At 41.7% G+C, this 18,835-nt stretch overlaps 1 protein-coding gene across 2 annotated transcripts in view; it reads left to right on the forward strand.

The window, feature by feature from the left end:
* Cers6 (ceramide synthase 6) overlaps positions 1–18,835 on the forward strand; it is a 251,512-nt gene that overhangs the window by 50,854 nt on the left and 181,823 nt on the right. For both annotated transcript variants that reach the window (XM_028882011.2, XM_028882012.2), the window contains exon 2: positions 16,717–16,822. In XM_028882011.2, coding sequence (XP_028737844.1) covers positions 16,717–16,822 — 106 coding nt within the window. The remainder of the gene's footprint in view (positions 1–16,716; positions 16,823–18,835) is intronic.

Below are 18,835 nucleotides of genomic sequence, written 5' to 3' on the forward strand. Positions count from 1 at the left end.
GAGTAGTGTCTCAGGAACTGTATTCCTGAAGAAAACCAACTCTTCCTCCACCAGCAGCCATCAGTTGCCAGTAGCTTCTGAGCGAAGGGTGGGACTTACTGATTACCTCCACACTCCAGGCTGGGATTTTGTCTGGCTTGGTTTTATGCATATTAGTCACAGCTGCTCTGAGTTTATAGACTCAATCTCCCTGTTGTGTCTGGGAAGCATATTTGCTGATGTCTTCCACAACCTCTGGCTTCTACAATATTTCTGTCCCCTCTTCCTTGTTGACCTCGGATCCTTGGGAGGAGAGGTTGTGGTCTGGATGTCTTCTGCAATCTCTTATCCTCTGTACATTGACCAGTTGTGGGCCTCTGTGTCAATCACCATGTACTGCAAAAAGAAGTTTCTCTGGTGAGGGTTGAAAGATGCACTTAGCTGTAGGTATAATAACAAGGTCCTAAGAGTTAGTTTAATTTGATACACATTTATCAAATAATAGTAGTAGGCTCCCCCCATGCCCTATGACCTACTACAACTCAGGTTCTTGGCCCTCTTAACAGTGCTAGACGAGAGTTTTATCTTATGGAGCAGGACTTAAAGCTAATCATAAAGTGGGTGAGTACTTGCATAACATTTGTGCCATTACTACACCAGTGAGCATATCATCCCAGGCTGGGACTTACTGGTTGAGAACCACTGTTCTAGAGCTATGTAAGCCACCTAGTACTGATGAAGCTTCCAGACTGGTACCAGCTTGATTTCTCCATGTTCTGTGATTCAAGTATATGGTATCTTTAGCAACAACATCATACAATCAAGTTCTGAAGGGTAACCCAGAGCAGTGGCATCAGTTCTTAGTGTTTGGGAGTCTGTGGAACCTTACTGACCAACAATTCCTGGTAGGTTTACATTCTTGACTTGAGATGTATCAAAATACAGTACTTTTCCTGAAAAATAGAAGAAAAACAGTACAAAATGGTTTTTCCTCTACCCTCATTCATATGAGGATGATAAGCTGAGCGTTTTAGAGGTGCTATTTATACTCTGGAAATATGGCAAGTTGGAGAAAGAAAAGAATAGCTAGTTGGGAAGGTTCTCATATGAGCCCAGATGAGCCAGAACAAGAGACCTCTTTTTAAAAAATTCCCCCAGTGCAGGTCATATCCAGGAGGCGTGACTGCTGGCATCAGGAGTGTGATTGTAATACGGTGGGAAGGAGTAATCGTTTGCAAATAAAGCTTTGTTTGCTGTGTTAAAGGGGGCATTGAAATCAGTGGTTCCTCTTGTTTAGGGATTCTTGGGGTAAAGTTGTCTCAAAGTCCTTGGAAAGCAAGAAGCACAGGCATTAAAAACAACAAACAAACAAACCGCATCAAATTCCAATAGTCAGAGGCAGAGGCAAATGGATCTTTGTGAATTTGAGGACAGCCTGGTCTACACAGAGAGATGCCATCTCAAAACCACCACCAGAAAAACCTAATTAAAAAAAAAAAACTGTTAAACATCCTGCAAAAAAATGTTCCTGGATCTTAAGATTTTATTTAAAATCCATATTAATATGCTGTAACATTGTTGGAGTATATGGCATACCCCTATATTGATACTTTGTTGGAAGACAGTCCCTAAAATTTAGAAAAGTGTTCCTTCTAGTGTTTATTCAGCAGATATATACCAGTCAGTTAGTGCATCCGAAGTTAGCCCCAAATTCCTGTTAGACTGAAGGAAAATGAAAGTCAAGATGCATTGAAGTGGCACCAGAGTACATGATGGCGACACAGCAATTTCTGAGTGAGTGACATTTGTGCTCTGAAGTCACATGGTAACTTTATAAAACCTTATAGGATGTGTCATCACTTAGTCATTGTTGTTTATGTTATTTTTTTCCCCCAGACTCTCTGTAAGAGTCTGGTTGGGAGTCTAAATCTGAAAATGGAGCTTCAATTTTTCCTCCTTGTTCTGCAAAGCAGGGCTGTCTCTACCACATCCCTTAAAGATTGATTGTAAATTATCTCACCTTCCTTCCTTTGGACCTGCAGGACCCTGGAGGGGGAGGGATGCATCCTTGCTTTGCAGAACCTCCTCAGCAGCAGCATAGAGCTCCATGACTTTTGAAGTTGTCTTTGAACCAATTACACAGTAAAATCATTATTGAAACACTTCCCTCAAGACTCCAGCAAAGAAAGCAGCTTTGATTATATGTGAGAAATGAGTTTGAAAATCTGTGGAATTTTTGGACACTTCACATACAAATGACACTTTGTTTAAACACTTTGCTGGAAATACGTATATATGGATGGATATCTATGTATATGTGTGTATACACAGACACATGTATGTCTCTTTGTCTTCCTGACTCTCCTTTCCCTACTTTCTTTGCCTTTTTATATATCCCCAGGACTCAGTTCTGGGATCCATACATAGCTGTGTAATGCCATCATTTTTTTTTTTTTTAGCCAATGATCCTTTGCCCAATTGTCCACTAGCTTCTTCTATAAGGCCTCTGATCACTTAGTGTACTTGAAGCCTCTGTGGTTACTCTTGTCACTCACCATCATGTTTGAGATGTATCATTTCTCTCCCTGCAGAACTGAGATGGTCCTTCACCATTCTTACCCTTTATTGTTTTGCACGTGCTCAGCATCTCCCAACTGGCTGCCAGTTAGAGCGCTATGGGAGCCCTTGCCAGCATCTGTGTCCTAGCTCCACTCCATGAAACCATCTCAGGTTTGGCATTGTCTGAGGAGGTTGCTTAGTGAGGTAGCATTGATAGCCACCAGTCAGCATCCAGTGAAGACACTGTACTGATTAGGCAGGAACTCTCTGCACATCCCAAGTATGAGTTAACGTTTTGGTTATGGTTGACATTCACTAGAATGTTGGCCTTGGTCGTGTTTTCCAAATAATCTTAGTGACTGTGTGTAATAAATCTTAAACTGGGGCAATACTCTGCTATACAGAGATAATGTTATGAGGGGTGGGGAAGAGATCTCTTTGTAAAGGGACATGGTTTTAGCGTTTCAAGGTGAAGTGTTAGATTATCAACGAGCAGCTGGAGAAAGACAGAAGGAGGAAAGAAAGAGAGGCTTGGTCTGACCTTAGGCAGGACCATGTTTATTCACAGCGAGGGGCACGTTGTCTCTCATGTGTGCTGATGACCAGAATGCCTACAGAACAAGATGGGATTCAGCCCCTTAGAGTGGTCGATAGGACTCCCATAGTCCACAAGGGAAGTTGGGAAATATAGTTTTGCAGCAGGACACTATCAGTAAGTATCAGACATTTATAATATATATTTTATTAGCGTTATAATACATTTGGAAGAGCTGCCAGACTCTTCCTCCCTGCTGTATTCACAGACTTTGTTCACCTGTGGTTTTGAAGATCAAAAGACATAGTTTTCTATTTCATACAGATATGTCAATTTTTGTTTTTATAATTACTAGATCAAATGTGACAGAATTGGTTTAGGCTCAGGTCTTCAGGGACTGGTTCTGATTTGGTGACAGAATTTGAGACTGAGGAGGCTAAGCAGTGATGACACTGAGGTAAGTCAGGAGACTCCAGGTGACTTCTCAAGTTGCCATCAATAGAAAGGAGACATCCCAGTGTATTGGACAGTGTCGGGCAGTAAGGAACCAAAACTCTTGTTTTATTTTCTGTTCATTAAGCTGTCTAGCTTCAAACTGTGGTTTTCTCTCCCCTAAAAGAATGTTCACCCTGTAGGCCTGAAATTTGCAAAGTGCCATGAGACAAATATGATTATGACTGATAAACCAGCAAGTACGTGGAAGTCCAGGAAGTAGAAAAGGGGAGGTATAACGCTAAGAGGGGGGAGGAAGGGAAGATACCTGCTCAGATCATCAGAAAGTTCCAGGAAGTTAAGACAACTTCTATGGTGCATTTGGGATGAGACATTACTGAACAAATGTCAGAGGTGAATGACAGGATGCTGTAGTGTTATAATAGGAAGTGACATTCCAAGGCCAGATGTTGAAAACTGCTCAGCCTGTTGTTTGGGAGGCCCCCTTCAAACTTCCCAAGGCCCAGGAGCCCCATGATCCCTTATTTCTGACAGCCCAATAGAAAGATCCCACTTAAAACTGGAGCAGCCTTCAGGCAGGCCTGGGCATGAGTTTTGTCAAATGGAAATACAAGTCTATGATTTCTTAGAAGCTGTATTTCAGAGCAAACAAGCATGGACATGGTCTTACTGCCGCCCTAGATCCTGCAACAGAAGCACGCTATGGTTCATGTGCTGGGAAGTGGTTTATTGGAGAGCACAGTTTCAATGTGAGGATGGGATTTCTTTGGTCCTTCTCCTGGTTTTGATCCTTGCAGAGTTTTCTGCTCTTCACTCTTGACACAGCACCAGCACAGCACTGGTTTATGCAGAGGAAGCACAAGCCTTCGGCAACTAAGCTGGCCGACTTTGAGATCTGTGTATGTTTTCCAATGGCAGGGAACTCGATGAATCACCAGGGTTTTGTGGGGTTCCCAATACAGCCCAGTTACTTCATTTAATGTCACCTGCTCCCAGTTTCAAAGTTCTAAGGCATTGTTAGTGTGCTGTTTCTTCTTTGTTGTGAGTCTGATGTCTTCTGAAAAGATAACTGTTACCATTTTTAAAATTTATTTTTGTAGTACACTAATTGATGTTAGCCTTCACTGGCAGCTGGGAAGTGGTTCTCTCTGTAACTGAGATAACATTTTGAATAAAGAGGGAGAAAGTATTGCAGAGGCATACCAAGAGCTTAGATGTGTTTCCCAACTAACTAAACAGACCAAACTCAATTATATACAGCATAACAGGTATTCAGATGTATTCTGGGAATGATGGTAACTGTGAAAGCAGTGTTGTGGGATGAAACTAACAGAATCCCCTTGACATTGGTTGGATGAAAAGTGATCACTAACCAAATAAGAAGCACACAGGTCAGTAGTTCGTGCTTTGACACAGTCGATTTGTGAAGCCAGCAGAGAAAGGCTGGTTCTATATTTCTGCCCTATTGACTGCAGGATGTTGGATTTTGCTGTTGAACTTGTTTTTCCCTGATCTCATCATCATCATTGTGATGCTACTCCAAATAACTCTATCTTCTTTCACACAAGATCAGGAAGAGTCATGAAGCCCAGAAGGGTAAAAAATACAACATGAGAGTGGGCAGAAGACAAGGAACCAACTAACTATTATGTTCTGTAGAATAAGAGCTGTGGACATAGGTCTAAATGCAGCAGGGAGTTGCAGAAAGGTTTGGAAATGGGTACAGAGGATCTAGAGAATCTTGAGATGAGCGCTGGTGCATGACATCAGCAGGGACCAGCAGACAGTGGTCTTTACATATCTGCAGAGTGAAAGGCCTGGGGTTGTGTAGTGGGTATTCTGGGAGAGTGGTCAGTGAGGATACAGGGAAGCATCTGAAATGCAAGCCTGCTGTGCCATTGGATGGCAGCCAGTGCGTAAGTGTAATTTCATGTCTTCAGAAGGCCAGGCCGTCTGTGCCAGTGCGAGGGCCAAGTGCCTGCAAGAGGACTCGCCTCCCTCTGTGGATGAGCTGGTGCTTTTCTCTTCATGTTCTTCCCCTTGCAAGGCCACTCTCAGCTGCTTTTTAAGTTGGACTTTGAGTTCATGGATGTTTTGAAGTTTGTTGTTTCTATTCATAGATTCAGGTAGTATTTTTCTTTTTTTATAGTGAAAGGGAGTCTCCAAGGACCTGGAATCTCACCTCCCCATTCCTTAATGATGTGCTGCTATCATGCTGTTTAATGAGCAGTGATTGGCATAGGAAGCTGGTGATTTATATTCACTTTGTTTGGAATGCTGTTTAATAAACCGCACCAAGTTATTTTTGGCACAGTTAGAGCAGTCATGGAGCTCATTTTTCAGGACGGAAAGCATTTAATGAAAAGAAATAGTAATTGTGGGGCTAGGTTTTAGCCTTCACTAAGCTTCTGTCTGAGTAGTTCTGTGTTGCTCTGTGCTGGGCACACAAGGAAGTGAAATTAGGGACTTGGCATGGAAATAAGAATTGAGAGACCTAAAGAATAGCATTTGTGGAAAGATAGAAAGATGACGTGTGTGTGTGTGTGTGCGCGCGCGTGCGTGCGTGTGTGTGTGTGTGTGTGTGTGTGTGTACAAATATATATATATTTGTTGATACAACTAATTACTGAAAGTGTAGTGTTTGTGTTGCTTCTGATGATTGACATTTGACCTGAAGGATGAAAAAGAGGATAGTTCAATCCTTCTTTGGGTTAGTGTACGATTTTTAGGATAGCATATGTGTATATGCATATAGCTCCACAAATAGGATCTATTTTTAATTAGTTATTATGCCATGATTACATCCCACAGAGTTAATTATATCTCTAGTATTACTACATTAATATATGATGAAGTAATAAAATGTAATATAATTATCTTACTATATTACTTATTCTCACGTATCCAAACTGTATAGCTGTATTCTGTCTATGCCCCCATCTATGTAGAAATTTTACCTGGATTGAAAAAGATCGAGCTGATCACAGCTGTGTTTGAATGCTATGAAGGAACATTTGAGATGTGTTACTTGGTCGACAGTTATGCTGAGACATTTGGGCTCAGTTCTAAGGCAGAATTTTCTAGGCCCTCCACCTGCAGGTGAAATGACCCTGCTTTAGTGAATTCTCTCACTCTGCTAGACCAGTCTGATCATGCCTAAGCTAGTGCAGTGCTTTCAAGCTCCAGCTTGCATCAGTATTGCTTGGAGGTTTTGTGAGAAGCCATGTGACTGGGCCCCACCCTCAGAGCTGTTGAATGTAGGGGTGGGGCAGGGCTGGAGGATTTCCACTGTCACAAGGTTTCTGATGAAGTTGAGGTGGCTAGTAGGACACTTACACTCTGAGAAGCATTGGACCAAATGAAGCGCTTGGCTCAAACAATACTGTTCTTAGGGGCCCTTTGAGGATCTTGGTTAAATACTGACTCTGACTCAGCCTGGATCTGAGCGTGAGAGTCTGCATTTTTTTAAATGTCTTCCAGGTGATAAGTGCCCTTGGGTCCATTGACCAACCCCTGATTAGGGATGATGAGGCCTGAGAAATTGAAACATACAGATATGTGAGTCCTATACAGCTCAGATGTCCTGTAAGCAGTTTTATTTTGGTAAATCTGTAAAAGGGAAAGATTTAAAAATTAACTTTGGCTTTTCAAAATGATTTTTTTAAAGAGTAAAATATCATTTTTGTTACACAGATCCCATCATCATTCCGAACATTCTATGACTCTTCTCAGTGGTTCTGTAGATAAGAACTCTTTTGCTCACTCAGTAAGATTTTTGCCCTTCAGAAAATGCCTCCTTGGTTCAGTCTACTACTGTGCTTTAAATGAGATAGCCTTCACACTCTTTTATTTGAATAAGCTCTGAGGTTTACTTCCAATTTGGGCTGTTTCTCATAAACGCTCCCAACAAAGAATTTGAGGCTGTAATACCATTGTGTCCACTCAGGCACTTTCTGGTCATGCCACTGGAGTTGTATCCATGAACGTATAGAATAAATAGGGCGATATTAATTTTTTTTAAAAAATAACAGAGATTTATGTCCTTTGCCTGAAGCAATTCAGGATTGCATTAAGAGAATGAATTGCCTTTTAGGAGAAAATTCTGGTTTCCTTATTAACAGCAAAGTAAGTATTTTTTTGTTTTTGCCTCCTGACTCATAAGAAAACTGTTTTGCTGTGACTGGATTCAAGTTGCGCTCTGTTTAATTTTCATCTTCCCAGATTCCATTGCTGCACTGGTTCAGGGTTTCTTCATGAAAGAAATAGTCTTACAGGATCAGCAGTAGTTCCTATACCCCCTAGGAGATGAAGATCTCAAACCAGAAAAGCTGAATATTAATAGTGCTTTAATCTTTGATATGTTGTTTTCTCATACACAGGGAAGAAAGCTTGCACGTGCCTGCCTGCATACCTGTCACTGTACGTGTCATTTAGCTAGGTGATCCAGTTGTACTGCAGGGAAACTCTCTCCAGGAGGGAAATAAGTAGCTCAGCATATCACAGCTCCCAAGTGGTCAAATTGGTATTTGCACGTATATAGGGAAGCCTGTCTCCAAAACTCTCAGCTTCTTTTTATGCTTAGAGATGCCCCAGTTCACATAACAGCTTCTTCTTTGGAATAGTGTTCTTAGACCATGGATATCAGACCCAACAAGAGGAAGCTTTAAACGAGAAAGGGAAGAAAGAAATTCCCTGGTCTCCCACATTGCTTTAGTTCCTGATCTAAACTCTGTGAGTCTGTGTCACATAAATCTAGTCTAGATGAGAGCCCAGTTGGTGGTAGCATCCCAGAGTTTCTACTGTAGACTTGCAGAGGACACTGTCCTGATTCACATGCCATCGTCCCTGGGCTTCAGACCACCTACCCTTCAGAGCATGTTTGAGGTGTTAGAGCGGAGGCTCTGCAATCTCCCTGTCCCAAATGCTAATGGGGGAGGGTTGTGGGAGTGTTAAGACCCAGCAGTCCCAAGGATCAGAGAGCCCTCTCTGTCTTGTATTGCACAACAAGTGTGCTGATTCACAGTGGTTCAGCTTTCTAGTAGACAGTGATTTTGCTGATGCTGTGAATCCAGATTCTCATTTTACATTCCCATCACTGTGAAGGGTGCCACCTTCATTCTGTTTCCTACAGTTGGTTGTTCCTAGTTATCCATTATTGTGAAACAGGTACATGGTGCTTAACATAACAGCTTAGGCTGTTATGCTGGTGTATGGCTTACGGGGAGATATTAATCCATATGGATGATGAATTTTAATACAGAAGCTTATAATATCCCCATCAAAGAATTGTTGACTTTGTTTTGCAATGTTCTGTGGAGCCATTGTGTTTTAAGTCACCCACCATACAAATAAGGTCGAATTATTAGTTGAACGTCACACAACCATACATCTCCCATGATAGCTCAAGAGGAAAACAAGCAAGATTCATGGATGAGCATATTTGTGACTGTGAGGCACAGTGGTATTGGTGTATAGTTCAGAAAAAAAAATGTGCACAGACTGTGACCATGTGTTACCAACTCACAAGTCAAGAGTGTTGGGAGAGCTCAGCGCTTGAAAAAGAGGGGATGGATCTGTCACTTTCTAGTTCAGCTTACTGATGATGCATTAGGACCTTTTCTCCACTTATAAAACAACTGACAAAATTTGGAGACATTTGGAGGATCAATTGAGATAAAGTGTGGAAGCACTTGGCGACTGTGGTAGAATTAAAAGATTAACACATTATAGAGAGGCCGTGGGTTCCCTGCACCTCACATTTTATTTCAGGGCCAATTATGAAAATTGAAGGTGAGTCTACCAGGTGCAGGCTTCGTAGGACAACCTGTCTACAGGGTGAAGGTCAAAGGCCTGCTTCCCTTTTGTTAGCTGGTCAGGTGTGGAAGATGAGTGACCAGTGTGGAGACCCCGTTAGAGACTGAGTTCCAGAGAAAGGTGTCTGTAAAAGGGAAGAGGACCTCAGTTACTGAGAATTCTGAAATCCTGGCAGCGATCCTGTGTGTGACCTGTCGAAGACTGGAGTTAGAGCTAGATGGTCAGGGATTGAGTTGGTGAGGTCCGCAGGCAAGGCTGACACTGACGAATGCTGCCCAGGTGGATCTGTGTTGTTTCATAAGTGCCCTCCGTGGTCTCCTCCTCCATGTACAGGGATGAACAGTGTGAAAATGAACCCTTACTCAGACAGGTGTGCTAGTCTCCAATGGTTCATTGGCAGCTACAGTGAATTCATCAGCACTGTCAGGCGTGGCAAATATTAGCTGGCTCACGGCAGTAGAACCTTACACTTTCCTGATTACAAAGGCGTTTTTCTACATAAATACATCCCATACATTTTTTTTCTTCCTGAAACATTTTTTATCATTTTACATATTTAATGTGTACGACATGATTGTACAGGGTCCACAGAGAGAGCTAAAAGGTTTCTAACGTGAAACACATGAGCACCCACCACCCATGGTTTTGTTTCATTGGCCTGCACAACTAAGATCTGATTTTGCATGAGTCCCATACCCAATGCAGGACTTGTGTATCTGCTGCAGACATCACAATGCCTTTCTTGTTTTGTGTGTGTGAAACGTAGGGGTGTAGATCTTATTCGGAGAAAGTCACAGTTTCTTTTGAATTTCACAAACTCTATAGAGTCTGTCTTCAGTAGTTGAAATGAACTCATGATGAAGTAATGTAAAATCTTTAGAATCCTGTACATGTGTAGCTACAAGGGACATATTTGACATTTCTTAGGTCAACTTGGGATTTACAAAGATTTCTGTTCTAGATGATGACATTTGGTGGCCTTTCTGTCACTGATAGGCTTTCAGTGAGCTTTAGGGTGGGCGTGGCTGACAGATACCTTTATTATTGCTATTTAGACAGTCTTCATTAATCTTCTGGGGACTTTAAAAAGCATCTACCCATTAGCACAAGCAGTCTTTGCCAGTGGTTACATTCTACTCGGGACCAACCAATGCCCAATGACTTCTTCCATTTCCTTAAAGAATAGAACAAGGCTGCATTTCAAAAATAAAATCATTAGAGTATTTTTCATAAAGTCAAAAATAAAAAGATGCGTGAAAAACATGTAGGCATCAGGTCCTTTATCTCTTTATTTCTAGTAAGGAGAAGGATGTATTGTTAAATGTTTAAGGAGCATATGGACTATGCATATCTCTAGAAGCCAACAAAAGAAGAGTAAATTTACATTTTAATAAAAATGAATGATGTAGGAAGATGTAAGATTAAGGGGTGGTCAACTAAAATAGGACCCCAAGGGGAAGACATTAATATTTGGTGTGTGTGTGTGTGTGTGTGTGTGTGTGTGTGTGTGTGTGCGCGTGTGCGCGCATGGAAGTCAGAATTCACCTTCTGGAGTCAGTTCTCTCTTTCCACCATGTGGGGCTTGGGGACTGAACTTGGGTTGTCAACACGCACTTTTACTTGCTTTCTCACTGAGGAAAAGACTAACAAGCAAGCAAACAAGGGAACCCTTTTTGTTTGTACCTAATTGCAGATTCACAGAAAATTGAAAAGGACAACAGAGAGGTTTCCTGACCCTTCATAGGAAGTTTCTGCATGATTTCTCCAAAGGGAAATCTACTTTGGAAGAAAGAGGATGTGGCCAATGACATTATGAGCTCATGAACTCTTGGCTCGCTCACAAGCCTGTGCCAGCCCTGTGTTTTCCTGTGACAGAATGAGGACCAGTACAGGCTGCCTGCTGACATGTGAACACATGCTTCCTTTCATAAAAACATGGCAAAAGTGTGAATATATTGACTAGTTGCCAAATATTGGGGTTCTGGTGTGAAGTCTGCATGTATCATCTAGGTGTTCACCAGAATTTGCCATGTATATTTTATCTTTCCACTTTATGAGTGTGGTAACCAGTGTTTAGAAATACTAAACAGCTTCTCAACATGCCAAGCCCAGAGTAGGTACAGCCATTTATATCAGATTATATCAGGACTGTCTATATTTTGCCTCAACTCTGCAGCTGCAAAAACCCAGGTACACATTTTAACTTCATTGAGCTGTATGTTGTATTTCTGTAAAGCAGGGCTGATGTTTACTTCAAAGAATTGCTGGGTTTGTTTGAAAAAATAAAACATTACACAGTGCTTATTAGCCCATGGTCACTGTATAAAACAGTTTTTAAAAGAATTTATCAGCCCATGGTAACTGTCTATAATGATTGGCTCTGCTTCTCCATCCTGACATCAGTAATTATTTTTCTTCTTGAAACAATGTTGTATTAGATAAGATTGTAGCACATGTGCTTAAGCACGCACACACACACACACACACACACACACACACACGCCTACTGACTCAGTCACCTGCACAAGTTTGTCTAAACTTGCACCTCCAGATTGTTTTGCAGCATGCTCTTTTTATTAGCGTTAACATCTGAATAAACACTGTGACGTTAGCCAGACATATGCATATTTTTGGGTGACTAGTCTTTACTTGTACATGGTTAGATTTCTGTCTAGCATGGTCTGGGTGGGATATATGTTCCTCCTCATAATTGGATTTGGTTATTTCGTCAATTATTAATGGATTATGGTTGATTTCAAAGACCTTCCCATGTATTTTCCTATTTTCAAATATATTGGCTATTTTTGATTCACCGTTAATGCTGAATATCTGGTTCTCTCTGACCTGCAACCTGAAGAACTTGAAGTGGGGTTTGGACTCCACATACCCCCTTTATTCCCTGTCACTGAGCTTGCTTCAGCACCTGACTCCTGTCCCAAGCCTATTTGCTTCCGTTCTCTCTGTAGAATCCTAGCGTATTGGTTTTACTTTTGCTTGGACTTTGGGGAGAGACAACTGACCAGAAGGGGTTGGTGAAGACAGAAGGGGCTTGTTCCTCAAAGTTAGAAACAGAATACCCCTTCTAACGCTTTTCTTTCTTCATTAAAATCTTCATCCAGAAAGTCATACATTGATATCCACTTGTAACATTAGTGTGCTGGTTGGTTTTTGTCAACTTAACACAAACCGTGACACAGCTGGGAAGTGGGAAATCTTAATTGAGCAAATTCCTCAATGTGGTTGGCCTGTAGGAAAGAAAGTCTTTGGGGAAGTTCCCGCTCACTGGAGCAGTGCCACTCCTGGGCAGGTGGTCCTGGGGAGTGTAGGAAAGAAGACAGATCAGGCCACGAGGAGCAAGCCACACAGCCGTATTCTTCTATGGCCTCTGCATCAGTTCCTGTCTCCAGGTGCCTGAGTTGACTTCCCTCTGTGATGGAGTATGACCTGAGAGTTGTAAGCTGAAATAGACCCTTTCCTCCCCAACATTCTTTTTGATCATGGTTTTTTATCACAACATTAGGAGCCATAACTAACACAATTAGTATAGCTAGATCTCAAAAACACTGACCCACTTAGACACAATGAAAACATTTTTATAAAACAGTATACAGTATCACAACCAGGATAGCAAATACCAGACAATTTGATGGTCTTATTGAGATTTCTCCAGTGTTTTTTTGTTTTTTTGTTTGTTTTGTGTGTGTGTGTGTGTGTGTGTGTGTGTGTGTGTGTGTGTGTGTGTGTGAGAGAGAGAGAGAGAGAGAGAGAGAGAGAGAGAGAGAGAGGAGAGGTTTCCATACAATTTTATCAACATGTAGATGATCCACCAGCACAGGCCCCCAAGTGTCTAAAAGGGTGGGGAATGCCACTGTTGAAAAGGACTAACAGTTTCTGACATGCAACCACCGAGAATAATTATTTAATGTTATTACATAACAGTGTCATATATCTTGTATGTGTCTTTCAATAACCTCCTTTTCCAGATCATATATATCTTTGAGTGCAGAGATTACTGTCATGTTTTATGTATATGCTTCACTAAGGCCCTGCTCATGCTTCCTTTACTAGTGTTCTGGGGTGATTAATTCATGCTTAAAATACAAATACATGGTCAAATGCAGACCAGTACTTTTCAAAGCTTACATCCTTATTATATTTACTTTCAGCTGTAGCACGTAAAATTATTTTATAGAAGTTTGATCTTTTGAAGGCGGTGTTTCAGCCCTTGGTTAAAAAAAAAAATGCAGTTAGGTGAGCACTTCCTGGTAGAGGTAATGACCAAAGCTTGAGAGCGCACATGCTCAAGTGTGCTAGCCCATTGCCCTTGTGTGTATCTCTCCCTCCTTCCTCCCTCCTTTCTTTCCCTCCTTTCTCTCTCTCCCTTCTTCCCTCCCTCCCTCCCTCCCTCCCGTTCTTCCGTTCTTCCTTCTTCCCTCTCCATTCCCTCTCCTTCCATCCCACCCACCACTGTGAAAGTGTTTTGTATGCTTACTTTTCTTTGGTCTATCATTAGAAACAACATTTGTTTTTCTCTAATGGACTGTGACAGAAAGTAATAAAATTGTAATAGCTGTGACATGGGTTTTATTTAGAATTTAATATGTTCTCTGAAAAAAAAAATCCTGGAGATGATTCACAAATTCTTCAGAGAATAAACACAAATGAAATTGCTATATCATCCTTTCACCAGGGATACCTATGAGGAATAAAGTTAACTGTTCTTCCTTTTCTTGAGGATTTGGGATTAACTTTTTTTTTGCAATTTAAATTTTGAAATTTAAGTGTTTGCTTTTCTGTATTGCTCAAGTTGTTGAGAAACAAACAAACAAACAAACAACAACAACAAGAAAAAACTTAGTGATTGGGTGAGCCTACCCAAGCACTATGTGAGGGAAATGTTGATGTCATAGGGACAATGAGAAAAATGGTTCTATACTGAAAGGCAGTACTAGAGTATGATGAATTGCAGTATAGAGTACTGGATGAATGGCTTACTGAGTACTGGATGAATGGCCAGTACTAGAGTACTGGATGACCCTGAATTGGCCACTACTAGAATACTGGATGACCCTGAATTGATGTGATATTCAAGGGAATTAAAAACATACAGCCCATTGGTCTTGAACACACATTCATTTATCCATCAACTACTCACTGAATGCTCACAGTATTCTGTCCATATAAATAAGGGCATCCTAGGACACAGAAACTTCTTGGAAAAAAATCCATGTGGTTTGATTTATTGTGTATACTCACCATGGGCCATTTACATTTTAAATGGCTTCGCACTTTGCAGCAAGTTAAATTCTCTGAACTCATCTTTCATTCCTCTAATATACTTCCCCTGAATCCTTAGAATTTAGGATTTACTTTGGCTAGGGTTGGCATGGCCAGCCACTTGTTTCATTGACCTTCCTTGGAAGGGAATCCTATCCCGTGCTTGAGATACACAAAGAGGAAGTGACCATGCCTTGTATTTATCTGGCCGGTTGTTGCAGAGAGAGTGGGGGCAGAATCCCAAATGAGTTTAAACACAGCATGTTAGAAACAGGGAAGAGGAGGAGGGCTGAGGAGAGATCCAGTGAGGAAGAGTGGAAGCCAGTCACAGGAGAGAGAGGTTCAGCCTTTACATGGTAGGTCTGCCCTTTTAGCCTGTTGTTTTTTTTTTTTTTTTTCACAGCACACATTTCTTCTCACGTTTTCTGTTAAGCATTGTGAGAGTGGCCAGCAAGCGGGAAACTTGGCTGGAGAAACAAGTTCTGGCCTCGGCTGTGGTCACTGCCCATTAAGTGATGTGTCTTTTCCAGTTGGAGCTTCAGCTGTTGCTTTGTGGTTACCGAGAAGACCTGGAATTATTAGGAAAAGGGAAAGGCATTCCTAATATGTCTGGAAGGACACATTACTAACGTGTCACATTGGAAGGAACCCAGAATGCAAGGCTCTGAAGAGTAGTCCAGTTTCTCAGAGGCTTACAGCTTGGGAGAAGGTAGTAATTCCATCTCCCGCTCTGTCCTGAGAGACCCTAGCGGAGCAAGCAAGATAGCGCGCTTTTTGTGTGTGTCTCTCCTGGCTCAGGCTCTTGCAACAGGTAGTGGCCTTGTTTTCTGGTTGGGGTGAATTTCTTCATAAGCTAGGTTCCAGCTCAGCATTTTGTCATGCTGCTCTCCTGTGTCTACTGTTCTTCAATCTTGTGGGGTTTGGCTAAATAAGCCTCATCTAAGGTTTCACGACTGATCTGTTTTATGCATTTATTGGTTGTTGCCCTAGGCAACCACTGAATTATCTTAGTAATACTCTCGTATGATATTAAATTAGTGGCAGACACTCAGCATCACCACTGAAGTATAGAAACTTATTTCTTGAATAGTTAGTCTAAAACACCTTGAAGGTGTAAATACCTTTCCTTTTATGCAGTTTTTTGAGACTTGTTACCTTCCCTCCAGGGCCCTGTGCACTACACATCCCTCTCAGAGCCTCATTCAGACATCAGACATGGGAGATGAGGCTCATCCTTCCCATTTATCTTGGCATAGGCATTCGCTTCAGATAAAAACAGTCCGGCTCACGCTTTTAAACACTTCAGCTTTTAGCTTGTCTGGGGTGGCATGCCATTTAACATTCTTCATTGCTTCCTAGGAGAAAGAAGCAAGGGGCAGGGTGGGGGTGATCTACAAAGCAGAAACTACAAAACTGAAAGGGATTAGGGTTCAGTACTACATACATTGATTATGGAAACCAAATGGCTGTACTTATCACTGGAGTAATGGAAAGCACACGCCTTCCATGTGAACTCAGATGCTTAGTGAGCACTCTGGTATAATAATGTGACTGTACGTGTTTGTAAGAATACTGTAAAGTATGTCGTGTATTTATATATCTTGCTTGTATACCTACGATTCCATGCAGTACTACTCTTCTCCTTTGCTTTCTTGTGGTCTAAAGAATCATATAATTAACCTGTGGAGTCTTCTTAGAACTGCCAACTCTCATTAGAGTTTAAATGTTCTTTTTGTTTTGTTTTGTTTTTGAGACAAAAATCTCTCTAAAATACCTCTAGCTGTCCTGGAACTCACTCTGTAGACCAGGCCGGCCTCATGTTTACAGAGATCTTCCTGCCTTCCAAATACTGGGATTAAAGGCATTTGCCACTATACTCAGCCAAGGAATTTAAATGTTCCTAAAGGATTTCTCTTTTAATGTGACTGCTGGTGACCTCAAGTGAGGTCTGCCTTATAGTTTACCCGTGTGAATGTCACAATAAAACCTTACAAGAATCTAATTAGGATAACCTAGTCATGTATCAATGAGGCTACTAAGAGCAGTTATAAAAAGTATAATTTCTGAACTATTTTTTCTCTCTCCTTTTAAATCTTTAGATTCATAGCCAAACCATGTGCCATAGCCCTCAACATCCAGGCCAGTGGACCACAAATTGCCCAGCCAAACGCCATTCTGGAAAAGGTCTTCACTGCTATAACAAAGGTACGAATATTTTCTGGGGAACTGCTCTTAACCTCCAATCATTCCATCCTTTCTCTCCTGGGTTCTGACAATTAATTTTTCCTCCTATTGGATATTGTGTCCTCAGAGAGAATGTAGGTGTTATGATTGGACCCAAACTGTAAACAGTAGATAAAAGACATTTGTGGCATCTTGGTTGACTCTAGCTGATTTTACAAGCTTTCTGTGCAAAGGTCTTGATTAGATAGAGGTTAGTCCAATCCAGTGCCTTTTTCAGTCTCAGGTGACATGAAGTGTACAGATAAGAGCTGGGAGGGAGTGACCAGGCAAAGCTTACAGTGTGGCATATACATGTGTGAGAAATAGGACCTCTTGGCTTATAGTGAGTACCACCCATACATTCCAAGGGTTGTGATAGACACATCAGAGCAACAGTGAAAGGCCGTATTTGAAGAAGACTTGCTGTGTGAAGGAATGAAGGAACTTGTCAGCAGAGTTGGAACAGAAGAGATAGGCTCACAGTGCAGAACAGACACAGAGATCAAATATTCAGTATGGAGTTAAACTTAACCTAAACTAAGAGTGAGACGAAGAGAACAGAGGAGGGAGGAGGCAAGGGATTGGTACATATTTAAGCACAAAGAAGAAGAGAAGCGAAACACCAAGGACACTCCGTCTGAAGCCTTAGCTAAAGGAAACAAGTCAACACTGAGCCCACACACCTGCCTCTCAACCCCTAAGATCCCTGCTTACCTCTGCTCACCCTTGGCTGGATAAGAAAGCAGAAAACAGGAGGGGTACAACGCTCTGTGCATTTCTTTATCAGTGGTTCCTTTGACCCCTGTGAGTTTCTGGGAGAATCAGACAGATGGATGAGATGTGATTTGACAGTGTTAGGTAAATGCTGTTTCTCTTTGGTTTGTGGTGGTCGCCATTAACACTCTGAGTCTCATGTCTTGCTGCTGTTAATTCAAATATCCAGACACTTTTCCTTATCTTGCTGCCTTCCTTCCTCCAAAAAGTCTACAGGAGTTTTCTGTCTTCTTAAAAATGATACTGTTTGCCAGAGAAATATGAAGAAAGATTAGGTATTTTTTTTTAACATCTCCATAAGAAGTAGGAAAAGAATGAATGGAACTTTAGGGAAAGCTCTTTTTGTAGTTTTGAGAGGTGACATTGGATTGCCAAGTTCAGCCTCGTGGCACACATACCCTGTTATTAGAGGAAATAAATATTTAGGAAAGAACCTCACCTTTCCATGTAGCTTACCTTATGAAAGTGAAATATCTCTCCTATTAGTCTCATTATTCTTCTCTTACAACACTGAAGATCGAATCCAGGCCATTATAAATGCTAGACAAGAGGTACATTCCTAGCCCTGTCAAGCTGTGTTTGGTTTGTTCCGTAATATCTGTAGGCTAGGGGATATTGATGGAACAAGTACAGAGCCTCAGAAGTGCCTGGGGATACTGTCTGACTAAGTATATACATGCCATGCTGACCACCATGTTCTGCTTTCCTCCACCTACTGCTGGACACACTGTGTCTTGGCACTGAGGGCAAAGTTCAGATAGTCCTCTCTCCTATCTACAGGCCCATTGCCCCCGTCCATGGTGACCTCCAAGGGCATCACAACGCCTGTTACGAGATTACAAGTAGGCAAAAGGCTCACCTTAGCTGAGTCACCCGTGAAGCACAGGGGTGGCTGCTCTGCCCCATACGCAAGAAACCTCAGAGAGAAACAAACCCTGGCTCACATCTCCCTGCTTCCCTTGCTTGTTCCCAATCCCTTCTGGGACAACCAAAGGCTGTAGCTATAAGTAGAAAGGGGACAGAGGAGAGGAAGAGGGTGCATCTTGGGGTATAGGAGATGGGAAAGGGGCAATAAGTGCCTATTTGGGGGTAAGCCTCTGATTTATGAGCCCAGACTCTTAAGTGTCTGTAACATGCTCCTTTACCCATTAGATTTGACTTGTAAGAACACATTACATTACATCACCAAAAGTGATGTAGAATTTTAAGATATAAGCCCTA

This window comes from Peromyscus leucopus, chromosome 4 (assembly GCF_004664715.2).
Source record: "Peromyscus leucopus breed LL Stock chromosome 4, UCI_PerLeu_2.1, whole genome shotgun sequence".
NCBI classification, from domain to species: Eukaryota; Metazoa; Chordata; class Mammalia; order Rodentia; family Cricetidae; genus Peromyscus; species Peromyscus leucopus.